General features: G+C 41.5%; 1 protein-coding gene across 5 annotated transcripts in view; it reads left to right on the forward strand.

Annotated features, from left to right (window-relative positions):
- The window catches only part of smtnb (smoothelin b), a 43480-nt gene that overhangs the window by 12090 nt on the left and 5799 nt on the right, over nucleotides 1–25591 (forward strand). For 2 of the 5 annotated variants that reach the window (XM_078789789.1, XM_078789790.1), the window contains exons 2-13: nucleotides 501–658; nucleotides 2337–2415; nucleotides 2575–2656; nucleotides 3255–3334; nucleotides 7645–7744; nucleotides 11300–11982; nucleotides 13362–13410; nucleotides 14330–14914; nucleotides 16224–16300; nucleotides 24302–24487; nucleotides 24735–24810; nucleotides 24982–25023. In XM_078789789.1, the coding sequence (XP_078645915.1) occupies nucleotides 501–658; nucleotides 2337–2415; nucleotides 2575–2656; nucleotides 3255–3334; nucleotides 7645–7744; nucleotides 11300–11982; nucleotides 13362–13410; nucleotides 14330–14914; nucleotides 16224–16300; nucleotides 24302–24487; nucleotides 24735–24810; nucleotides 24982–25023 (2197 nt within the window). The remainder of the gene's footprint in view (nucleotides 1–500; nucleotides 659–2336; nucleotides 2416–2574; nucleotides 2657–3254; nucleotides 3335–7644; nucleotides 7745–11299; nucleotides 11983–13361; nucleotides 13411–14329; nucleotides 14915–16223; nucleotides 16301–24301; nucleotides 24488–24734; nucleotides 24811–24981; nucleotides 25024–25591) is intronic. The other 3 variants (XM_078789791.1, XM_078789792.1, XM_058071057.2) reach the window with 2 other exon arrangements.

Raw genomic sequence — 25591 nt, forward strand, 5'->3', positions numbered from 1 at the left:
CAAGCTGGCATTGAGAGGACCAAGGCCTGGTGTCTCTTCCCTGCACATTTGGACCAAAGCAGTCGGAAACCTTAAGGAGTGTGGCGTAGCGTGAAGTGTATCAACTCACCTCTGCATGTGTTGACAGGTTCCTGCTGTTCATGCCAGAAGGAAATCTGTCTCATGTGATGGGATGAACCTGACTGCACTTGCACTTTTTTATACCTTGGTTATTAAAAATCAGCCTTTTAGTGAGCAAATACGCCAGGCCTGTTGACTGGCCCAGCAACATCTTACATTTGAAGTAAAGGCTGGAAAGATATATATACTACTGGATAACCTGTTTCTAAAACTGACACAATGTAACAAAAGTCACGTTTTACTACCCTATATTTACCAGACCTTTAACAGCAGACTCATACTTTGTGTGTTTACCGATGCTTGACAGCACGGCGCCCTCCTATGTCTGCACCTCCATCATTCAGCTCCCTATGTTTGTCTTTTTGTGGCGCACATGTTAGCTGGATGGGACCGTGGATCTGGACGAGAGACGCCTCATCCGTTCAGCCATCCGGGAGTTGAGAAGGAGGGAGATTGAGGACATAGAGGCCGCCCTGGCCACTAAGCGGTTTCGCCCTACACGACTCAGACAGCAGGAGGACAAAGAGAACCAGCACAGGTGAGAAGACAAACACACAAACCGAAGCGGAATGTCCCAATTACAAACTTCATCCGTCCAGGTAAAATGGAAATGCGGAGAAACACATAAGTCTGGAAATGTGAAGTCTGTAAATTGTAAATGGCAACCACAGTAAACTTTCCATTCTCCATTATGTTTACCCTTTTTACAATAAATAGAATAGGTTGTCTTCATATTACAAGTCAGCATTTAAACTATGAGTCTGATTGAAAGGTGCACGCTGTTACAATTTTTATCATTACATTTTTTTCTTTATTGGCCTTGTTAATAGCCCAGTTATAAAAAATGTTTATTGCCCATTCATCGTTTTCCTACTGAAATCTAAGTGGAAGCTTTATTTTGTGACTTTTCTTAAAAATGTTTCAGCTTCAGTAAACACACCACCACTCTGGATTGAATTGACTTTTGCTAGTTATAAATCCCTGAAATCACTCCATTTGGGCCAAATTGCATCATTTAAAAACCACAAAAGCCGCATTTGGCAGGTTTGGCCTCTAAAGAGATTAGAGAAACAGCAGCTGTCAACCAAAAAGATCACAAGATAAACATCTTCAAAAAGCACAGTCATTTGTTTTAACTTGCTCTTCTTTGGTGATTACTAAATATTGTTTTATATATTGTTTAAATAATGTTTTATGGGCTCATTTCTAGCATCTTTTCTGAACCACAGGAGAGATGGAGCCTCCCTGGATGTGATGTTTTAACCAAATCCCACTCAGATAGTTGCTGGACCTAATCATTTCCATTCACTGCTGCTCTTAGATGACTTAAGTTACAAAAACAAAGGTACTTACGTATTTTCCGCACTATATAGCACACACACTATAGTCTTTAATTTTGTCCAAAATCAAAAGTGTGCCTTATAATGCGGTGAACTGAGAAACTTATGTGTGCACAGTTCCAAAATCTGTTAAAATGTTGTTATGCTACTACCTGACAACGAGACTGACTCCGACAATGATGAGAGGGAACCCGGCATGTTTGATGGCGAAATTGCCCAGCTGTTCAATTCAGATACAGAAGATGAGGACTTTGATGGATTTGTGGGAGAAGATTAATTAAAAATGTAAAAAGTGTATTGTTAAATAGTAGAATAGTTCAACTAAACTCACTGTTTGCTTCCATTACTTTTTTTTTTCCATAGAGCGTATGTTTTAGCATGCGCCTTATGTATGTGTTAAGTACAGAAGTCAGCCTCGTAATTGAGACTGCACCTTATAATCCGGTGCCCCTTATGGTGTGGAAAATACGGTGCCTCACTGAGATATATGCACATGCATACATTCTATATGCACTAAATTGCACTAGCTGTTAGTGGTGGAACATGAAATGGACTAATATATACAGTATGCCTTTTTAAATGCTGTCAACTAAACACAAGGAAAGATGATGGACAAACTGAAGTAGAGTATGTGTAATGACAGCAAACCAGAGAACTGCATCCGCAAATAAAAATGATTTTACATTTTTAAACTGTACATGTGAGTGATGCCAAATGTATTCTGCTGCAGTATAATTATTTCCAGTTGTGGAATATCTTTCGCATAGCTAAGATAAATTTGTGTCCTGCTGCGTCAGTGAAGCCATATAGTTTGTTTTCTGAAGTCACAGACCAGCGATGATGACTGTTCTAACCACTCTTCTGTCGCTCTCTCAGGTCAGAATCCAGTGAGGCCTTGGATGTCCTGTCAAACAAACTAAACACAATCAGAGATGTCGATGAACTCACCAAGATGGTGAGTATCAGCAAAGGAACGGGATTTACAGTTCATTCAATTAATTATTACTTCTTCCCAAAGTCAGGAGATTTAATGAATTCCCCCTCCCCATTTCAATATATGAACCTTTTATACTGTGCATGCTAAAACAAGCCTTATCTACCATTGTACTTGTAGCTCCGTGCCGCCGCTGACTACGAGGAAAGGAAGCTGATTAGAGCAGCCATCCGCCAAATCAGAGATGAACAACAACAACAAGGTGAGTATGGCAACATCACTGTTGACATACTGTACGGCATACACACCACCCTTCATCAAAAAATATTTTGTACACAGTCATTTATTTGGCTGATAAATATTCACAAATGGTTGCTAGGAGCCAAAACAAACTGTCATGACAGTGATGAATAATATGAAAGTATGATAACATGTAGTTGTCACTCTTCAATTCGGTAATAAAACTACTTTGCAAGGACATTCATTTCAAGTAAAAAAAAAATGTCAGGATGTGAAAAGGTCATGGTAGTTAAATCAGTTAAAACTCCAACTATGGCGACGCAACACAATCTATGATCAGATAGTGGATTCCCGCCATTCCTTTCTGTACACCACTATGTGCATTGCTTCTGCCATTTTGTATCTCGGTGATAATTGGACTACGTGATGTAAACACATACACACAATGTGTCCTCATTCTACCGTGTCCCTTTCTTCACATAAGCCATGTGAGGACACTGTAAACAATTCAGCTCATCTCGGCATGTATCAAATCTTTGTCTGCCTCCTATCTAATAAGTGAGCAAGATGATGTTTGAAATTAACAAGTTTTGTGCCATTGTTATAAATGATGTTTTTAGGAGCCGTGGAGAGAGTTAAAGTCCCTGCTAGCAGGCTGGAGTCAGAGAGTCTGGAGTCCCAGAGCACTAAAGGGACTGCAGTGAGTACATTTTAAAAGAAAAATCGTACTTTTTGGAGGATTTCAGAGATCATTTAAAAGTCCAACACCGTTATAAATAATCTCAATGAGTTGTCTTGTGACAGGCTCCATTTGCAAATGTGAACAGTCCTTTCTAATTTGTGGGTGGCGAGTGTGTTTGCATAGCTGCGGTGGCCACTGAGGTTTATATGCCACTACAGTCAAGTATGCGACATGCAACAAGAAGCATGTGACTTCATTCACAAACTCGATGTCAAAAGCATGGATCCCTTTTGTTATACGCAGTGTGGATGCGATTGTTGAACTGGCAAGTGCTATGTGTCCTTTCAGCTCACTTTTCAGCTGTCTAGCCCTCTAGTGGACAACAGCAGGAGTGTTCAAAGCTTAACCAAAAGATTCAATGGTATGATTGTTTCAGTGACAGTGTTTAACTGTGTTTCCGCCGGAAGGCACAATAACCCTTACTCTAGGTGGCCACTTTTCTGTTCTCATCAGATTAGGAAGCCATGACAGCAGGCTGGCGTCACAGGATGCTCCAGCATTCAAGTCTTTTTTGCCTCACTTCCTGTAGGACAGCTGTGTGCAATACCATACTGCGGTCATGAGTCAAAATGTGTGGATAGGGGGTTGAAAGGTGGTAGGTGGGGTTCCAGACTGGCTGATAAACAGACAAACAGACAGACTGACGGCCACTAGCTGTGCTCAAACAGCCTCAAGTCTGCAGTGGAACGTGGACGTGTTCAAAACCAACCCAACACTCCTCCTTCCAGTCACATCACAGCAGTGGATCTCTTTGAGCTACACACAATTGTACCGTGGCAGATGACATCTCAGATAGCCCCCCCCCCCAGCACAACACACACGCACATTATCCAATAGGTGTGCCACAAACTTCAAACACCAACTCGTGAAACTTTAGATGGAAAATATGTGGGCTGAGTTGGTGGATTAATGCACGTGTAACCCTAACCAAAGCCAGCAACCATTAGACGTTAATAACTGTTTTAAATGGCATGGCTGAAGTAGAGAAGATGTTTCCTTTTGCTCATTTGGAGAAACCTCATGGTGACAGTACATTAAAGCTTTAATTATATGTTTGGAGCACTGAGAAATTTGAGCATAGGGCTTAGTAATTGAAGTCAGAAGAGCACTTCTGCAGATGACAGTGTGAAGAAATTCCGTCTTTGTTGAACTGAAGTCAAAGCAATAGACACTGTAAAGGTGTTTAAAAAAAAAAAAAAAATTCACTCAAGGGCCGTATTTTGCTGGATAAAGCGGCATTTTAAACATGCCAAATTTCATAACGATTGCGACTTTGTGAGGAATAGGGAAGTTCATCATCTTGTTGATATTTAAATTTATTTGGTGAGAAATTGATTTTGAATAATTTTGTGATTATTATCATATACTATATAACCTGGCATTTGCAGGTACATTTCTACTGTTTGAATGTAAATATGGTACAAGGTCAAAACAAAGGCGAGTGTGTCAGAAGTTAATGCATCAACCAGCCAACCCATTAACCTGTGTGTGTATTAGGAGGGGGTCAGGGGTGGTCGGATCCCTGCGGAGACAGAAGAAGAAGTAGGGGAAGTTGAGGGAGTGGCTTTGTTTGTACTATGTGGTGTGTATGTGTGTGTTGTGTGTGTAATGTGGCAGAGTTTAGCGGACGTCCAGACTCCAGAGGGTTAAGAGAGAGAGAGCGAAAAAGAGGGAGGCGGTCGTTTTTGCTAAGAGGTAAATGTCAGTCTTCTTTTCTCCAGATGTGTGTCACACTCGCCAAGTGCTCACTGGCTTTTTTTTACCCCCACCTCTGTGACACTGAAAAACACAATTAGGGACCTTTTCTTTTTCATATCTGATTGAAGAATGGGACAGTTCTGCCTCTCTGGTTACTGTTCAGGTTTGTGACCAATTGTATTTATTTCGACTGCTTGAAAGTAGGATGTAGATAATACCTTCTTAATGCATGAGAAGAAAATGTGTAGACCCAGATTAATTCATTGGTGCTACAAAATTTTAACCTTACATCCATTTAACGTGAGGTCAGATGAAATTAACACTTAAAACACTTAACACTTTGAACAACTCATTCCCTGGCTGAAATTAGCATTTTTATTTAGTGAATGGGTCATTTATAACTGGATGAGAGACAGAAAAGTGGCAAAGGTAAGCTGTGTTAGAGGATATGAAGTGTTTATTTTTAACATTTTGGAAACGATTCCATGTCATCCAAATTTATCGTTGATTAAATGCTCTTCATTATTCTCGTAGTTATTTGGATGGTTTAGAATAGTGCAAAGTCTGCTTCCTCAAGTGTGTCGGATATAAATAATTTGTGGTATGTGGCCAAAACAATATTTAATTTTTTTGTGTGGTAACCATTGAGCAAATAAAATTCACACAAGATGAACATTCTACCAGGATATGAATAATTTTGGCCTTGACTGTACATCTTAATGACACGTCAGACAGTTTATTGCTTGCAAGATGTCATTGTATGCATTTTCTTTGAAATGGAAGATGGGGGCCTAATTGGTTAGTTGCAGCAGCCACATTGTTTGATCGCATCATGAACATGTTATGAGAATATATAGAAAAAAGCGTCTTAAACTTGCGATGAAGAGCAGAAAGTAATGGGAATTTCCTTTTGTGGGTTCCCTCATCTGTGTGAGGCAGGCGTGATTGGAACTCTGATTTTGCATGTTGGCCTAGTGTAAGAAGGCAGTAATGAAAATCAACCAGGTTTCATTTCCCTTTCGCAAGGAGGCATGAAACACACTCACACAGATGCAAATTCCATGGAAATGAACAGCACTGAATCACTATATGTATCTGAAGGTCTTAGTGAAGAAGGTGCTATCCTGAGTGTCGGAAGTTTCTCAGCTGTACTGTTTGTTTGTTTATGTCTTCTTTTGGGGGTTCAGAAAAGTCAAGATGAACTACGCCTTCCTGTGGTCGCACAAGAGGATAGTCCCCATTTTTGTGGTCATGGCTTGATCTTCTGTAATGATAGTCTTTTGACACAGTTTCCTGCGGGCAAGCAGCGATGCTTTATAGAGCATGGCATTAGGCCGGTGTCACTGTTGACCCTTTCAGGTCTCAGATGTCTGGACCAGCAGGAAGCTGCTAATGACCGCATGGTCTTCATCTTCGATCTTTCCCCCTCCTTCCCTATGCCTCAGTGTCTGTGAGAAACATGTTCCCACCAGTTAAGTGGGAGCTGTGAACTGATGGCCGCCACTGCAACAGGCAGGCGAGGAAAGACTCGGTCTCTTTAATTGTGTTTATAGCGCGAACACAATTAACTCCTCCTGTGGCTTCCAAGTAGGTTCACTCAAGTGGAGAGCGCTTTGTGTGTGACCTTTCCCATTAATATACCCCAATGTCTTTTAGTCTTTTGTGTAGTGGCAAATGTCCCATTTGTGTCCTTCCGAGATTGTCACTCCCTGCAATCAGTCATTAAAGGAACATTCCAGAGATTTCCCTCTCCTCAACAAAGTACCCCACTCTGGAACAGTGAGCATTTGCTATTGTTTTTGTGAGGCAATAAGCCTGGTCACTTGAGATTTTTGTTCCACTATGTGAAGAAGTGAAATGGAAAAAATGACTGGCAGCATCTTCTTTCTCCATTTACTCGGCCAAGTGTTGTTTTATAATTTTCCAGACCACTTCTTTCAGATGACAAACGCAAAATCTGATCTCAACCAGATTTTAAATGGGGCCTATTATCCTCATTTTCTGCCCTTTTTTGTATTGAGTTGTGGACTCGTAGAGCAGCTACACAGCAGCTACCTTGCACACAGCCAGGTCGCACAGGCAAGCCAGGGGAGGAGTGTGTGGAGTACATTCAAATACGTAAGGAAGATGAAGAGATACCAAGAGAGAATTATACCATCAAATGTTCTTTAAGTTTAAATGTACATTGGGCAGCCAGGGCAGCGGGCGACATTCCTCCAGCTGTGTGATTCTCCCTACTTCCTTGGATGCACGGCGGCGATATCCAGCGTTAATACGCCTTGCCGCTCCCTTGGCTGCTCCTGGCCAACACTGTGGTTCTCAAAATGAATGAATGAATGAATGAATGAATATGTCACAGGATGCTTACGATGCATTTTTCTCTATCCGGGGCCTTTAGCAGGGGAAATAAAATTTGTATTTACTTTGCCAGCTGGCAAAGCATGTTCCACAGCATGGCTCCATCTTCAAGCAGAGCAGCTGACCTCTAACTGAGATCCTCAGCTGACCTCCAACATGACTGTTTTTTGAGAGTTATCTAATGGCTTTACCTATTGCATTTTGTTTTACAGAAGAGAGAGCAGGAGATTCCATTTGAACAAGATCTCAAATCTCAGATCCGGGAGCTGCGTGGCCAGCAGACAAACCAAAGAAGAGAGCCACAGAAACCGGGTGAGAACCTCTTCTCATAATAATCATGCACACCCTAACACTTGAATCAGTTTTCAACATCCCATATGTTCAGGATTGTTGCAATACAAACGCTTGCGTACGGTGTAAACATTCACCAGAAGGTCAAATTTACTTCAATCACTAATAACAGGAGGTAAACACTGACCACCTCTGTGTAATGTACTTGTGGCCGGATTCAGCAAACTTAACACAACTTCCTCTTAAGCGCTTGTTAAACAGCCATCTAAAGGAGCTTTTCTTCTGAGTTGGCAGTCAAAAAGTCATATTATTTCAGACCCTTTAAGTTCATTCATGTAGGTTTATGAACTGTGCTCAGCCCCCCCAATCCAACGGCTTAAATTCTTTTGCCTCATAAGTGTGAAGTAATTTCATTAACTGCTGTTACTGAGGCCTTTAATAAGAGGGCATGAATGTAAGCCTTCAGGGGGAATGAATGGCTTTCCTTTATTGCTGACCTGATCATTAATAACTTGCCTCATTAACTAGTAATAAATGTCTTAATCACATGTATAGCCTGTCAAACAATGATTCACCCTGTGTTGACAAAATATTGACTGTTGACAAAATACTTTTGTCATAGAATTTAAAGTCCATTCTACAGCCATGCTATTCTGTGTGGCCTGATCCACTTAGCCTCCAAGGGCATTTCTCATTGACCTCGACTTGGCCGTGGGTTTATGGGAACCAGCAGAGGGAAACCCAGCAGCCACACCTCAGCTAAATAAAGCTGATACCATAACAGGACCTATGTTTGCTTCATGTGGCATAGTATATCTGCCAGTTTTCCTAATTTAATCCTGCCTTATAATTTAAATCAGGGTTAAGCTTGGGTCAACACAAAAGACCACCTGTGAAAAGCACTTGTCAACAAGGAGAGTACATTATGCGGTTGTGACAGGACCGAGTAGGCAGTGTGAGCTGGTGGTTTTTCTAGCGGGTGGTTGTCCTTTTTTGGAGTAAAAGTATGTGAAAATGAGAGATGAGCCTGTTTGAAGTACATTCTTTGCAATTGTCAACATGACAAAAACACATTCCTCTGGTGCTAAGACAAAAGTTTCTATTTACAATCTTTAAGTATATAAGCCTATGTTCAGCCATATTGCATGCAACAGCAATTGTAATCGGCAAGGCTGTGATTTAGAAAATGAAATGTTTGTACAGACTGTAGGATGCATTGTATACTTTTCTGACATGACCATTTTAGAACATGAGCTTTTGCCCACCATGGATGACAAATGATTTATCTTCATGGGTTTCTTTTGTGACCAAATTGTACGGTGGCCGACAGGGGCAATCATGCAGCAGCGTCCGAACACTTCAAACACAGAAATTTATCCATGGGCAATCTGTTCATGTCTTTAAAGGGGACCTAATATGCTTTTTCTACTTTTCTGACCTATAAATGTAGTTAGAATGTTGTATTCTTGTGTTACAAGATGGCAAACCTTTAGATAGTGAGGTTTGCATATTAAGAAGTGAGCCTTGAAAGAAGTTTCTCTGTTTCAAAAGGTGTGGTAAAACTGCCTCTTTGTGATGTCACAGAGGGGCGGACCTCCTTAAATATAAACTCTTTGCCCTCCCCAAGCTCTGCTTCCCCCACCCACTCTAAAGCGCGGCCCTGCTTTTATTTGCTGGCAATGTGTGGAAATAGTCAGAAGAGTAAGCAGTGAGTAACAATTTATCAGTGTCCTAACTGGTAGTCCCGCAAAACACATTAGATGTTACCGATGCTGTAGAAAATGCTAAAGCTACTTACTGTTGAGAGACGTCTTGAAGTAATCTCTTTTCTTGAGAAACTTCAGACTGTCCAGATTCTACATTCAGATCGGATTCAGAATCCAACACATATGGCTATATGTTAAAAAACCTTAAAAAGTCATTTATTATCAACTCCTATTAGGTTAGCAACCCAAACTCGGCACCGTGACCTACCACAGCAGAGTGGGCGTGCCTGGAGGCGGGCTGTGGGTGCCATACATACAAAAACAGACCGTGTTCATGATAAACCTGAAATCCAAAAAATACAGCTGGATAGGTGCAGATTCTGGAAGAACTAGAACCCTTTCTGTGCTTGTTATCGTGTGTAGCTGCTCTATAGGAGTCCACAACTTGATACAAAGTGCCGAAAAATTAGCCTAAAAGGTCCCTTCTCTCTCTTCAGGCACCTCTGGTAGCATTCTAACTTTGTGGTAGCCTGGCTAACACCCATTTTGTTTTGTGCACATGCATGTGATTTCAACATTCTCATTGCATGTGCATTATCGTGTTTTTGGTTTTGGATCATTTTAATGTTTGGCTGTTACGTGTGTTTGACTGTGACAGCCACCATAAAACTGTCCTTGTGTGAACTGAAGTTAAAGCTACAGATCCTCAAATATGGAATTCATTTGTTAAAGGATTATAACATCAAATATGAAAATCATCCTCATGAGCATGATCAGTCAAGTCACACATCACTCATGCTTCATTGAGAAAGACGACTCATTACTTGGCTATTGTTGAGACTCTACACACACATTGGCAGCAGTGCAAGAACTTTTGCTGCTAATTTCAAGCAAAATGCAAAGCTATCATTATCCAGGAGCACTGGGGATTTTCCCAGACTTTGTTACACAATGTACCAGACTTTTTTCCCTAGTGGCAAAATGTGAGACTTTGGAAGGGAAGCAGCATTCTTGGTTTCTTAACTTCAATTGAAGATTACAGGAGCAGATTATATACTGAATAACCTCTGATATCGAGTGGGTTGTAGCTACAAATGCATTACATTACATATCCACTTTGTTAAATTAATAGCATGAGGATTTTTTTTTTTATAAATGCAGGGGTGTAAATTCTAAATGAACCCCGAATGGTGGACACACATGTAATGTAATAAATAAATACAAATTTTGGAACATTATAGCCTAAAACAATGTTGACAACAATGTTATCTGAAACCTTATCTTCTTCCTTCGCCCACACAAACAAATGGCAATAAGAAACATAATATCTCTGATGGAGGTAAAATAAGCTGCTGGATAACTTTGAAAACTTGAAGTTATCCTAGTGATCTGGTTTCCTTATCTGTAGTATGTGTGCAGCCTCAGATATTCCACCATAAAACTGTTGTGTGTTTAGCAGTAGAAAGGATGTGGGCACTGCTGTGTTGTTTGGAGTGTGGTTTCCTGAGGAGAGAGGGATCAGTGAAGGAGCCGCTGTCTCCATTTCACTTCCGCTTCCACCTCCACAGCTCAGTCTTCCACTTTTTATTGATGTACAACACAATCTGACAAATGTTTCTCAGGAACTGAGGCTAGTCTGGAGGAAATGACGACATCCCTCCATGTCTCCATGTGTCTCCTCTTTGTTCCTTGGTTATATTTTCTAGGCTCTCTTTGAGCTGCTGGTCTGCGGAAGTATTTTGTTTGCCCTCTTTTCATTCACCTAATAACCACCCGTTGTCTCTTCTCTTATCCAATTAAACAAGAGGCAGCATTAAAGTTGAACCTGAAATGTACTGGGTTTTTTTTACCTTGCGCATCTGTGTTGCAGGCTCCAAATCAGGCATGGTGCTGGTTTTTGATCACCTACTAGTGAAGGAGAGCTCTGGACCTCTGCTGATCCAGCCGCAGAGAGAAGAAGTGCCGCCGGAGCCTGACCTGGTCCTCTCCCACAGACCGAGATCTGATTCTGCAGCTTCAGACTGCAGTGTGGCCTCATTGCTTTCCAGGTCCAATATGGATTCTGTGGCCACAGAAAAGAGCCTGGGATCGACCTACAGGGCCCGTTTAGACTCTGGAGCCTCTGACAGCAGCCAGGGCTCCTCCCAACGCAGCCGACAAGACTCAGGGGCATCAGAGCGCAGCATCACCTCCCAATCTCACATCAGGCAAAGACTGGACTCAGATGTCTCAGATTCTGCTATCAGAGACAACATTGGCTTGTTGTCAAGAAAGAGAAATGACTCAGTGGCTTCAGACCAAAGTGTGAGTATGTCCTCTGAGGAGAAGTGCCTGACAGAGGAAGGGGAGGTGGACACAAGTATCTCAGCTCACGGTACTGACTCAGAAACCGAAAACAGAAGCCAGTGTGTAACCAACTTTCAGACTCAGCCCGACCAGGACCTTGTTGTCGACCAAGATCTTCCAGATGGGTCAGTCATATCTCGGGGAACTCCTGAAAATGGCCCAGTCAATGGTACTGCTGAGGGGAAGCACAACTTTCTGAGACAAAAGGTAAACTGCATACAGTATTGTCATTGTCTAATGTGGTCACTGGGGTATGATGTTCAATGGGAACACAAATAAACGTGGTTATATATATATATATATCAAAACATATCACCTCACATCCTCCCCTGAACCAATTTAGCAAAACCTTGCATTTAAACTTCTTTCAAAATGTATTTTGAAAGTATTCCTTGTGGTAACCTATGAGTGAGTCTTTTTGTTTTATTGAAAGTAGAAATTATTTAAATCCATTCTGTTAATATGAAAATAGTTTATGCCTTATCCTATCTAAAAGTCAAGTAAGTAATGAGGATATCTAATTTCTAAACTCTTCCACTAGAGGGGACTGTGGAGCGTTACAGCCTCGCTCCCCTGACACATTCCGGTCTTATTTGACACCCAGGTCCCATTGGCATCCATAAACACATAGAGATCTAAGTGTGTGCTGTTTAGTTTTTGTTGCTGGGCTACAAGTACAAACACACGTGCACCTGAGCGTGTCTGCTCCCTGTCAGCAGCGTGTCAGCCTCACCTGCTGTCAGAGAGTAGCAAACACAGTTCAGCATCTCTTCATCCCAAAACACAGAACAGAGAAGGAATCCCATATTGCAGAATTGCAGTGTTAACTGTTAGTTCTCATCCTGAGTGTCTGTGACTCCATCGTATGGCTTCTCTAAATGTGTTTACCCTACCCTAGCCCAGCCCTAGCTTCTTTTACTGTCCCCTTCATATAGGATGATGATCAGCCGACTGAATGTAATGTAAACAGTCTAGGCCCCCACAGCCAAAAAAAGAACAGGGGCCCTCTGCTTTACTCCAAACACAAATGTTACATAATGGTGTATGGGCTGTGGAAGTGGTAGTGCAGTGTGTTTTTATGCTGCTTGTTGTGTATTATTGTCCCTATGTAAAGGCAATGGTTTAATTTTATTTGAACATGCATACAAGTTACAATGGGATACATCACCGAATACAATTCACAGTTCCAGATGTCCAAAAGGAGTAGAACAAGCAAAGCTATCCTACCCTTCAACCGTTTTACGAATACAATATAGTAAAAATAATTATCAAAGTTTCCCACAGCCATAAGAAATAATAGTAATCATACATAATCAATATAATAATAAATAAATAGTAACAAATACAATAAACGCAAGTTCAAAACTCTTCTTCCTTTGTTGGGACCCCTTGGAAATGAGATGCTGCATCTCAAGGGGTTATCCAAATTGATGTTGAAATAATAAAAAACAGCAGTACATTACATTCTGTATTTCGGATTGTGTGTAGTTTTTAACATCCATCCATGGCCACTAAAAGGACTCTTGAAAATGTGATTTTGACCCCCACTCCATTAATAATTTCTCTTTTTTGTTCCCTCAACTTAGATAACTGAAGGTGATTTGACCCTCACCAATAGAAAGGACAAGTATGCTGGTAAGAAATATTGAACTAATCAGTTAATACGATGGCAGCGATACTGACTATTGTGAATGCAGTGTTTCCTGTTGGACTGCAATCTGTTTGTGGTGGTCGCTGTCCGTGCGGGAGGGGGCGGCTCTAAATATCAGTCTAATTTGCATAATTTGTCATGACTACGAGCTTGTAATTTTGAATTTGTTTGGAGTTTGCATGTTCTCCCCATGGCATGCGTGGGTTTTCTCCAAGTACTCCGGTTTCATCCCACATTCCAAAAACATGCTAGGTTAATTGTTAAGGTTAAGTATGAATGTGAGTGTGAATGGTTGTTTGTCTATATGTGCCCTGTGATTGGCTGGCGACCAGTCCAGGGTGTACCCCGCCTCTCGCCCAAAGACAGTTGGGATAGGCTCCAGCACCCCCCGTGAGCCTCGTGAGGCAAAAGCGGTAGAAAATGAATGAATGAATGATTTAATTCATCCCAGCCATTTTTTCAACAGACGTCTCTCTCATTACTGGACATTTTTGACGATATTGAGTGATTTTTTTTTTTTAATACACACAGAATATTGTGTTCTTGGGCTATATAAGCATGGACCTTATCAAAAAGATTAGACTCTCATCTTTCATCAGAAAAAAGCTTCTATCTGCATTTTTGTTCTTCAGTAATCAGCAGTGGAACAGAGCTAAGTTTCAGGAAAAAATAAGGAAAACTTTTCATACATACAGTACATGTCGTATTTTGACTTTCATTTGTTGTCATATTTGGTAATTATGTGAAAGGAGATATTGTAAAAAGATACGTACATACTACAACTGTTGGAACCAAGCATTTGAGGTGGCGTGAAAAGCAGGACTCTAAAGAGAAATGTGTAGTTTTCAGATGAAGACCTTTTAGTTTTTCTTCATCGTCCTCTTTGTCATTATGTCTTCACAGCACCTGAAAAGAAAGATCTTGTGCCGGAGCAGGCCAAGCGCACTAACTCTGTACGGGATCGGATGCGCAAGTTCAACGAGCCCAGTCAGAACATAAACGTCTCAGCTTTGAAGAAGGGTCCTCTGAGCAGCATTGGCCAGACAAACTTCTCCAGAGCTGCGCAGCTGTTTACACCCACTGCAACATCCCTCAACTCCTCTGGCGACAGGCCCGCTTGGGTGCGCATGGACTCCACAGCTCACACCTCTCTTGCATCCAAGAGTCAGGCCACACCTCACATCAGAGGTGTGGCTAACAAACCTCTGCCTTCAGCCGGCCAATCCCATGGCTCCAAGGGTGGTACGAACAATCTGGCTGAGAAGAGTGGGCCTGTCTTGAGGGATTCAAAGGACGACAGGACCCCAGGGAGAGCAGCTGGACAAGAGTGCACCCAAGAAGAGGCAGACCCAGACATGAAGACTTTCCTCACCATTGAGATCAAAGATGGGCGCACAAGTGCCTCACCTACATCCACTCAAAGTGGCAACGTCATCCCCATCAACATGACCCCACGCATCACTGCTAATGGTCTGGGGCAGAGAACAGGTAGGGCCTTTGAGCAATATGACACACATTACCTCCTCTCTCTGATATATGTATTGTCTTGAGCTTTTATCATGTTGAGCTCATTGGAATAAATCCTAGGTTCCCATCGGAACCCGGTAGCTGTGGGAGGTGACAATCACCAGAATTGGTCACAAGTGGGATGATGACAAAGCTTTTTGTCAGGCCTGCTGCATATGAAGAAGCACACTTGTTTGAAAGGGTCCTTGTCATAGACGGGCTTTTGAGTGGGTGAGGTCAGTAGTTCACCACAGAGTTTATCAGGACAAAGGACACAACAACTGTCTACTCAGACCAGACCGAACAGTGCACTGGTTTGTCTGCTACAGTATGTGATTTACTTTCTAAGTGAAGAATTTGTAGGGGTGAAATGAAGGTTGACTATTTGCTTGCATTGCAGTACACCTCAAATCATCTCTATTACCTAGTTGATTTCTTTAGCTTCTTTCGCACTTTTCGCACGTTTTCTCAATGTAACTACATTGGTGAAACAAGCAATAGTATATCCTGAATTGAAACTGTGTATCAAATTTACATAAAACATGTACTTATTCAGCATCCGTCCATCTGTTATCTTCACTAGCATCGCAGGGATAAGCTGGAGCCTATTCCAGCTGACTTTGGGTGTATATACATTAATTAAATTGTAGATCATACCCCATGGTAAGATCTTTCTGATGTATTCCAATTACATTATAGTGTAAGTGTACCAGCTGCAGAGTGTGTGTGTTTCAGGAACTTGGATAAAATAACTATTACTGCCTGTAAAAACAGCAAGACCTCTAAAGTTTTACTTAATCATCTGTGACTGTCAACCCAAACTCTCCATTCAGGTCCAGGACGGACCTGTGTGTTTGTTATGCTTCCTCACCTGCGTCAGGTCACATTCCGCTGTCCCAGCTGTGCTGCTTCACACACATTTATTTGAGTTATGTTTTATTTTTTTGGCCCCATTTGTTTTAATGGATGTACTAAGGGTTTTCCCACACCCCAAACAGAACACAGGTCTGAAAGGTATTTTATGATCCAGATGTCTCATATGTGCTTGGGGGCGGGGCATCATGTTCACATAAATTTATATTTATATTAATGGAGGCGTCATGTACGTATTTCTCAGTTGTCTTGTCAGAGTAGTTTGATGTTTTTGGCAGTATGGCAGCTTATGTAATTGACTAATGGTGGCTGCAGTTCATGCACACGTCTCACCTCTCATGTAAAGGTGAACCCACATACAGTATCAGAGCCTTTTTTGGGTGGGTAGATTTTTAACCCCTGAAATTTTCTCTTTCAGAACTGACCCTTGGCCTCAGGGCAACACCATTCAAGGTCTCCTCCTCCTCCAGTTTGTCTACTGGATCCTCCATCAAGGTACAACCTTACTCTGGGAATGATGACTCATCTATGAGTTCATCAAAACAGAAAGCAATTTCTAGAATACACTCAGTGGGCCTTCAAATAGGGTTTTTTTGTTGAATTATGCAATGTTTCAGACCTGTTTGTATGACAGAAATCACTATAAATACTATAAAGGACTCAGGGGGGTCAGCACGTCTGTTCAGTGAAAGACTGAGTGAGAGGAAAGCAGGGGGGAACAGTGTTTATCAAACACAGAGAGGCCAGTCACATCTCTCCTTGTAGGGTATGTGAAGGAGAGTGAAGGAAGAGGAGGTGCTCAGGGCATTCCTCATTTTCTCTCCGCAGGCAAATGCCCACTGAGATCTATCTGGGAAGTGTTGGTTAAGTCACATCTGTCTGTCTTCAGTCACACCGAAACACAAGTTGTTCCATCACGTCTTTTTTTGGCCATGCTTTAAGATGCATCTCTTTGGAGAGCAGCCTGAGATGTCTGCTGATGGAGGAGAGCCACTGCTGTTAGAATGCTCAGTGACCTCCAGGGTTTTGGATAAAAGCTAAACTTCAAATGTCTTTCCTTCCTTAACCTCCACTGCCCTCCATGAAAGGAAGTGTTCTGATGAACTGAGGATAGGGTAGGGTGAGAAGGTTAGGAGAGGTGGTGTCCTGCCTACTCTTTAATGACACTCTTGAGAGCAGACGTAATCCCATTATGGGATCAGGGAGTTGGTTAATTAGGACTGGGAGGAGTCTTCATGAGTCTGCAAAGTGCATTTAAGAGGTTGGAATGACAGTGGGTCCATCAGTCCGAGCCTCACTGAGACACAGGTATGAACTAAGACACTTCATCAGTCTATTTCACAAGAAGAGGGCGGGATTTTGTAGGAGATGAGATTGGCATACCTGAGCACAACAACCTAACAACGTCCAGGTAAATACTTTCTTTCTTAAAGAGGATGTGCAGTTTTTGGACTACATCTTTCAATCAGAGTTCACTTTTTTCACTAACCCATCAGCACACAGTGTAGTATGTATTGCAGTTACTCACTAATCGTTGAAGTCTTATTAGTTTTGTACTAAGTTTAATTCATCACAGCTGGCCTGGAGGGTCAGCCCCAGACATCACCATTGCACACCAGGGATGACTGCATGCCTACACGACAAGACTCTCACTCATAAGCTAAGAACCACAACAATGGTTTCCTTATTGTATAGGCTTATCATGAATACCTGCATTGATGAGGACTAAGACTATGACAATGAGTCTTTCATTTAGTTTTTATTTTATTCGTCTATTTTTTTTAACGGCAACAAGTGATGGCAACATTCCTTTTTAGCACAAAGCACAAAAAAAGAAATCAAACTATCCCTTCAACAGAGTAGATCTACATCTGAAACACAATACAAAAGCCACGTCAAATAGCTTGCTTTTTTTAATCCTTTGGTTTCATCGACACTGTTAAAGAAGTATTAATTGAAGTTGAGTATTGCAATGGTGTTGTAATATGTTTTTGTCAATCAGAAATGTGCATAGGATTTAGCATTTTCATTAGATCATCATCATAGGTATGCTAATTGTCATAGGGGGTACGTGAATATAAATGAAAAACCGATTAGTGCCCAACTCTCACAATTACAAGTACGCCTGAACATGTTACAGCACAAATGGCACAGAGCAGAAAGCAGGGAGGAGACTCAGAGCATGCAATTGTGAACACATAAGTAAGTGTGATGATTAGTTTGTGTAAGTGTATTTAATCTTTCATTTGTATTGGTGTTCTAGTCCCCACACAGGGCAGCGGTAAAAACCTGTCATTGTATGTGTGTGTATGCGAGTGTGTGTGTGTCTGGATGAGAGAGTGGTATTCCTCCGAAAATGAGGCTTCATCACTGGTTGCATGTGTGTTGTTTTTTGTTTTGTTTGATCATCGGATCACTTTTGTTAAACTCTACCCTTCCCATCCACAAGAGTATTTTTTAAATGACCAAATAATTATGTTTAATATTTAAAGTTGATAAAGATGAAAAAAAGGTTTATGTATTAAGTGTGCAACCACTGTATTACAATAAAGGCAATTTATTTGATCAGAAACAAATTAATTTGTGGCATAGTATGAATATGTTCAATAAGCTCATTTGATTTTTGTTATTGTCTTTATTAACCATTTTATATAATTAAAACTCTTAATATAATATAACGTAAACAAAACGTTATTGTTTTTTTGTTTTGTTTTTAAACACGGCACCACGGGATATAGCAAGTCTCTAATCTCTTTGTGTGGTCTCAACTTCGCCTCGGTGGTCCCATGTCAAACCGCCACCATTTCCTTCGTTACGTTTTATTGCTCTTGTACTAGCGACAGCTGTGGCCAGAGGCAGCATTAAGTCTTTTTGCATAGCTGACAGATGGACATCTGCCCAATCTGAAGCATCTGTAGGGAATTAAAGGTACTATCCCTCTTTGGCTCCAAACTATGCTTTCTTCAACAGTAATATATATTAGAATACCACCTTTTAGAAGTTAAACTTTGTAGAAATTCTGTTTGACTTGAATAAAATGATTGGTGTTCATGGCTTTCACTCACCCGCTGTCCGTATAGCATGTGCACATGCACAAAAGCAGTCTTAGAGAAGCAGACGACAATTAGGAGTCATTGAATGATGCATATGAGTGTGCATCATTCACCAATTACGTTGGCTGTTTTAAGATTTTTAATCATATCATTCATTCATTATTTACTTTTTTACTTTTCATTATTTACATTTACAATCCCAGGGCACATATAGACAAACAACCATTCACACTCACATTCATACCTATGGACAATTTGGAGTCACCAATTAACCCAGCATGTTTTTGGAATGTGGGAGGAAACCGGAGTACCCAGAGAAAACCCACGCAAGTGCGGGCAGAACATGCAAACTCCACACAGAGATGCCCGAGGGGGGAATCTAATGCGGGTCTTTTAGCTGTGCGGCCTGCATGCTAACCACTTTCCACCGTGCAGCCTTAATCATATCAATATACAGAAATATGTAAGTGTTGATAATTTTAGGATAAATAATAGGTACAAAGTGGTGGGGTGGGGTAATGACCAGTTTGGCCCGCAAAATAGGCTTTGAGTTTTGGCTCCTTTGCAATAGAGTTTGACACCCCTGGCATAGTTCTTTACTGAATACATGGGTTTGTGAATGTGAGTGGTTGTCTATAAGTGCCCTGTGATTTACATCTAGTTGAAGATATATGTAGTCTGCCTTTTTCCCAAAGTTAGCTGGGATAGGCTTCAGCTCACTGAACAGGATAAAAAAAAATTTATGTTTTTTGCTATTGGCACAGATATTCAACCATAGGTCACAAATTATCTTCGGTGCAATGCTTTGATGCTTTTTGAGCTTTTAACAAAATGGCAAACCCAAGGCAAATAGTGGGGTGTTACTGTTATGGAAGTGTATTCGTCGGCATGGATGGCAACAGTGGAAAAAGAGATTAAAAAAAAGAGACAAGAGAATCTTACCTATGTAACTAGAGCCTAGAAAGTGACACAGTGACAAGTATCACTTTCTATGTGGATGTAGTTTTGTTGCTGCTTCTCATCATTGATGACTGAGATGAGATCAATAGGGAGGTCAAGATGCTTGCAAGACTTTTCAGACAGCTGTGCAAAATATTGCCTCACGGTCCGAGTGATCACAGCTGTTCTTTGTCTTCGTACTGTGCTTGTCGCCCCGTAATACTCATATAATAAATGTTGATTGATGACAGCACAGTCAGTCTTTCACATAGTCAGAGAGATTACTGTGGAGCCGTGGATCAAGCTTGCTGCTTGCATTAACTGGATCACTGTGGCCCATAGTCAATGACAGATTATCTGAACACAGTTTGAGGATGACCCCATTTTTAAAATACCACGAGTCATATACTGCTTAACATATTGTACCTTACAAATAACAGTCTGCATCATGCAGAAACTAGAAAGTTTCTAAACTTTTATTGTTGCTCATCTTGAACATTTTATCCGAGTTTTATACTCCATTGCGGCGTCTTCTTTTTTTGATGGACTGTAGCCGAACCGTGGTCTCTACAAGACCGTATTTCTTAGCTATGCAGGAAGCTGCACTGTTATTTTTAGAAACGCAACAGAAGATGGTTTACAATATGAACCAACATATGTAAAGGACATTGTGGAACTTTATTCATTTTATGTACGCGACCACACTTTTTGCAAATTGAGGCTACACATTTGTTTATTTATCATTAAATATGGTATATTTGTAGCGCTCTGCTTCCATCATGCTTGCCCAAATCCCAAGTTTACCCCCCCCGTGATCATGCATAATCCTAAAATTTACATAGATTGATCTTAATCGCAGTCATGCAAAGCTGCCCAAACAAGCAATCTTGAAGGAATTGAAACACTAATATGTATGTGTTCATCATCCATCTTTAGACTAAAAGCCTCAGCCCAAACTTAATCATGTTTGCCTTCCAGTGGAGGTGTGAAGGGCATAGGGAGGGGTGCGTTTTTTAAATTGCTGACACTATTGTGCCCTCTCAGCCTCACAGCTGACTGGCTCATTGGAATAATGCCCCAGTCAGAGATAAATAGACATGTCTATGGCACCTGGAAAAAGGGGATGGGACTTCTGCTGCCTCGGTAACGGGATTCCTTTCACGCTCATTGGCTGGTAGGGTGAGGAGCGGTTTGTGGGTGGTATAAAGAGCATGTGTTTTGAGGGTCTCTAGGAAAGGGCTGAAAGAGAGAATACAAGGCCTCTTTTTCATGCGGCTATCGCATTCAGGCCCAATTTGTAAGAATACAGTTGTAATTTCTTGAAGGACTAAAGGTTGTCAGTTGTGGCCATGCCTGTTGTGAACTTGGACTTCCTACCACCCACACAGACTCCAGCAGCACTTGGTAGCCCAGATAGTGTTTTCTCCATGTCAGGCCTAGAGGAGGTCATCGGGGATCTCCTTGCACAGCAAGAGTATGAAGAGGAGCAGTTTAGTGATAGAAGTTTTGAATCTGCTCTGAGATGTGTGGTGGAGGAGATCCACTGTGATCTGAAGGCATTTGGAAAGCGAGTGGATTTACAGTTGGAGGAGGCGGCAGCTCAGGTGGTACCCCTGACTGACGCTGTGATTAGGCTGCAAGAAGAGAACCTGAGGCTGACGATTCAGCAGGAGAGATTATTGAGGCAAGTCGAGGCTCTTTGCCAGGCAATGGGCCTTCCTGATTCTTTACCACGAGTCATGACAAACTTACCCTCCGAGCCATCTAAAACAGACATTTCCTCTAGTCATCCCCCAGCCTGCACAACCCAGGATGAAATATTTCATACAGCACAGGCAACCTCGTATATTTCAGCTGTGGATGATCCTTCAGTTAAACTCCAGACAAAGAAATCCTGCTCCCAAGATTCAGACTTTGCTTCCAAATGGACAACAGAAACTATGGAAAACGAGTCAGCACCAGTCTCTCACCCTCCGGCCTTTGCGTCCTGCCGCTCCCTCTCTGCACCCGCTCTGATGGCAAACATTTCATGGAACAGCAGCAGGGTATTGCTTTCCTCACGCTCCTGATTCTGACCTTTTTTTATTTGATTGTTTTGATTGGGACATGTTGTGTTCCTATATGGATAGTTGTGAATAAACGTACTGTTAGTTCTACTAAAGGCCAGTATTACTTGTTCATCAGACAGCATGGTTTTCTTTCACCCTAACGAAGTTTTACCTTGTCAGGTTGTTTGCCTCTCACTTGACACATTGTATTAATGATAGGTCGTCACTGGGTTTTTAAACATACTTTGACATTAGTTATCTCTCCACATCCATTTAATGGTGGCTGTGTTTGGTTATGCACAATTTAGTAGTTGAAAAACAGTCAATGATCTGGGACCTGTTTGGCTTTAACTGCAGTCTACAACAGTGCCTCTCAAATTGTGGGGTGTGGTGAACTTGATATGATAGGCAGAGTCGACTTTCAATGTTAGTGCGGACCTGCCAGCAAGTATGAATTTGTTGTACTCTACAAGCAGTTTGACTCTTGAATATGCTTGTATGCTTTACCGCTCACCATTTTGTTTCGTTTCGCTGGTTTCAGTTACAAGTTCAGTCTGTAAAGTACAGATAAATAACATGGGGGGCAGGCACAAAATTATTTCTGTGCCCCATTTGGACAGGCAGAAAAAGAGAGCTACTGGTTTACAAGAACATCACAAACACTGAATTTGACTGCCCTGCATCCCAAAACATTCATTGTCGGTTACGTGACACTCAATTTCAGCGTGTCAAAGGGGCCACAAGTTCACAAAGCTCTGTGCAACACTGGTTGTACATTACTTATAGTCTCTCCCTGGGGTAACCTAGTCAGGCTGGGGCTTTCATAGAGGAGAAGTCAGGTGGTAGTGGTGGTAGGTGACGGAGACAGCTGTCTGAGCTATATCTGGACCTGGACTTGATTGTGGCAAAAGCACAAAGCCCACAGCTACAGTTAGCAGTCTTCCACAGTCATTCACCACCCTGTAAGAGTTGTTTTGTTTGGCCAGCATGGTCACTGAATATATTTTGGTGGATGCCTAGGGCGTTTCCTCCCTAAACAAGTCTACAAACAACTACACTAAGGTACTTTTCATTGTCTCAGAGGCTTCCCACAATGTTTACATAAAAAAAAAGCACTCAAATTAGGTTAGCGTATAAGTACAGTACATTTAACTTGTTTGCAAGTCAGTGGTGTCTTTTTTTGTTTGTTGTATTGTTGCATAATTTGCATGGTGAATTACAACAATCCATGGGAGACATAGTTAAGCAATATTGAAATATATGTTTATATTTTTGCGAGGAAACTATCCAAATGTATTTTCAATGCGCAGCTTTTTTTTCTGTCTCTTGCAGGAATGACATTATAACCCGACACGAAAAAGTGTTTATATCCAGTTTGGCCCAAACTAGGCTTTGAGTTTTGGCCCCGTGTGATTGAGTTTGACACCCCTGCTGTAGACAAAATGGCACATGCTGCACATTGCATCCTGTCAGACAGCATCTAACAAATTAAGTGTCAAAATAGCTTCAATTTGAAATGAAAATTCTGTGTGTGTGTGTGTGGGGGGAGTAAGACGTCCTCTTTTATTTGGTCACTTATTGATCTTTGTTGAGACTTTTTGTATATGTTATACTGCATATTGCAGTTGTCTTATTTTGCTTGTAGTTATTATGTGAAAAGCATCAAGTGGTATCACAGTAAAAGAACCATAATTTGTTCATTTACTACTCAAGATGTGACCTGACATTAGTTTGAGGGGCGAGCTGCTATACCAATAGTGCCCTGTAGTGCTGGTTAATATTGGTAAAAAGCCTACGTCTGGTTTATTTTGCAGCCCTAATTTAGCCACATTAGTGTCTATGTTCATACTCCTTTAGGTTGTGGACAGAAAGGAGTGCTTTCTTCCTCTTCATTTATAGTACAGTACTTTTTGGTGCGTTTTCCAGAATGCCTCAGAGTTGTTTAATCCATGCCATTATGTCCACTGTCTTCTAAATGGTGTCGTGTAAACGGTGGGTTCCTGGCAGCTTGGTCTCCTTTAGACACCCACTGTGCCCGTCACAAGTTACAAGAACAAGTTACTCTCTTGTACTTGCAGTCACTCTTTTTGGCATGTCTTGAAGGGGGAGAGGTGGGATGAAATAATGAACTGAGGAGTGGGCAGTCTTTGTCCGAGAAGAGATTATCAGAGTGAGGGAAAGATGTGGGCTTTACAACCTACTTCACTGACTCAGGCCTATTATGGTGTTCAACCCAAATCCCCCTGTGCCTATTGCTTGCTAAATGTCAACAAAACATTGTTTTTTTTTCTTCACATCACCCAGGTCTCATAATCCATAAAACTTAACAATCTGAGGCTCAGTATATGATGTTCATGTTGTATCCAACTATGGTCACAATCTCACACTTTGTAATGCAACCTTTCCTCTCTTTGCATGGATGTGTTCTGATCATCCGTATCGTGTGTGTCCAACAGATGGAGACAGAGCCTCCCGTCGCTTCTGAGCCGGTGTTTTCTTCCGGCCCCTCTTTCCAGGTGGCATGTCACATCCCCACCATCCCAAACGGTTCCACGGTCCAAACCAAGGCTGAGGAGTGTCAAGGGAAGCTGACCGCTGACCAGCTGGCTGCCATTGAGGATGAAGAAGTCCTTGATAAAATGGTACTTCACATCCAAGTTATGATTTGTGGAGGATTTATAGATCCGCTGAGTGACAAATAATTTGAGACTTACACACGGTGCGTGTAAGTGCAGTAAATCTTGTCAGCTGGGTTATATTCAGAGATTTCACGGCTTGTTGCTATGTGTTGGCACATTATCATCCTGAGAGCGGCGTGCATAAACAGCTGTGACCTCCTTTGTGTCAGGACTGACGACTCATTGTTTCTATTTTGATCTCTTCCGACAGCTTGATGAGTGCAAAGATTTTGAGGAGAGGAAAATGATCCGTGCCGCAATGAGAGACCTTCGCAAAAAAAAGAGAGGTAACAAAAGCATAATAAATCTCTACTAAAATTTCAATTATGAAATTTTAGTAGACACAGCCTCCAAAGAGAAGTATTTAGTAACCTTGACTCACCAGGGCTGTAAAAGGGGTGACCTAAAAACAAGCTCACAGGTTATTTCCAAAATATTTCTTTCCATTCTGCTCCTAGAGGCCATGCTCGGATGTACTCAAGAGGAAATAGGTAGGACAGGTTGGTTTGCAGTGTGGTTTTACACCTTACATGCGTGCATCATCTGTTTTTTGTGTGTGTGTGTGTGTTTGCACCCCTTAGTATTGTCCAACAATACTAGTACATACAAGTCAATCTCACACTTTTTTGTTGGGCAATGCAAGATATGATGCACGGTAATTATTTTTGTTTTCCACTCATCACAACAGTGTTACTGAAACATCTACTTCATTATTGAATAAGAGAAATGAACCGATGCTGTAATATTAATGTGCATGATTTATTGATGCTAGTCTAAACACACACAAGTGTAATCGCTGTAGGTTTTAAATAATGTGGAGTGGGCCTCTCTGAATTTGGCAGACTTGGTCCTGAAAATCATTGTCTGTCACTGTTTATCTCTGCACATTATACTCATCCCACCCTAGAAGAGAAAAGCGACATAACTCACATGTAGCTAAATGAAGCTAAATGGCTATCTCTATGGTCCATTGCAGGTGCACCCCACTACAACTGCTAATGTTAAATGAATACCTCTCTGACAGTGTCAATTCACTGTTTGTATTCACTGTATTTGGTTGCATTCAAT

Source organism: Doryrhamphus excisus, linkage group LG3 (genome assembly GCF_037039965.1).
Source record: "Doryrhamphus excisus strain RoL-2023G ecotype Guam linkage group LG3, RoL_Dexc_Guam_v1.1, whole genome shotgun sequence".
NCBI lineage: Eukaryota > Metazoa > Chordata > Actinopteri > Syngnathiformes > Syngnathidae > Doryrhamphus > Doryrhamphus excisus.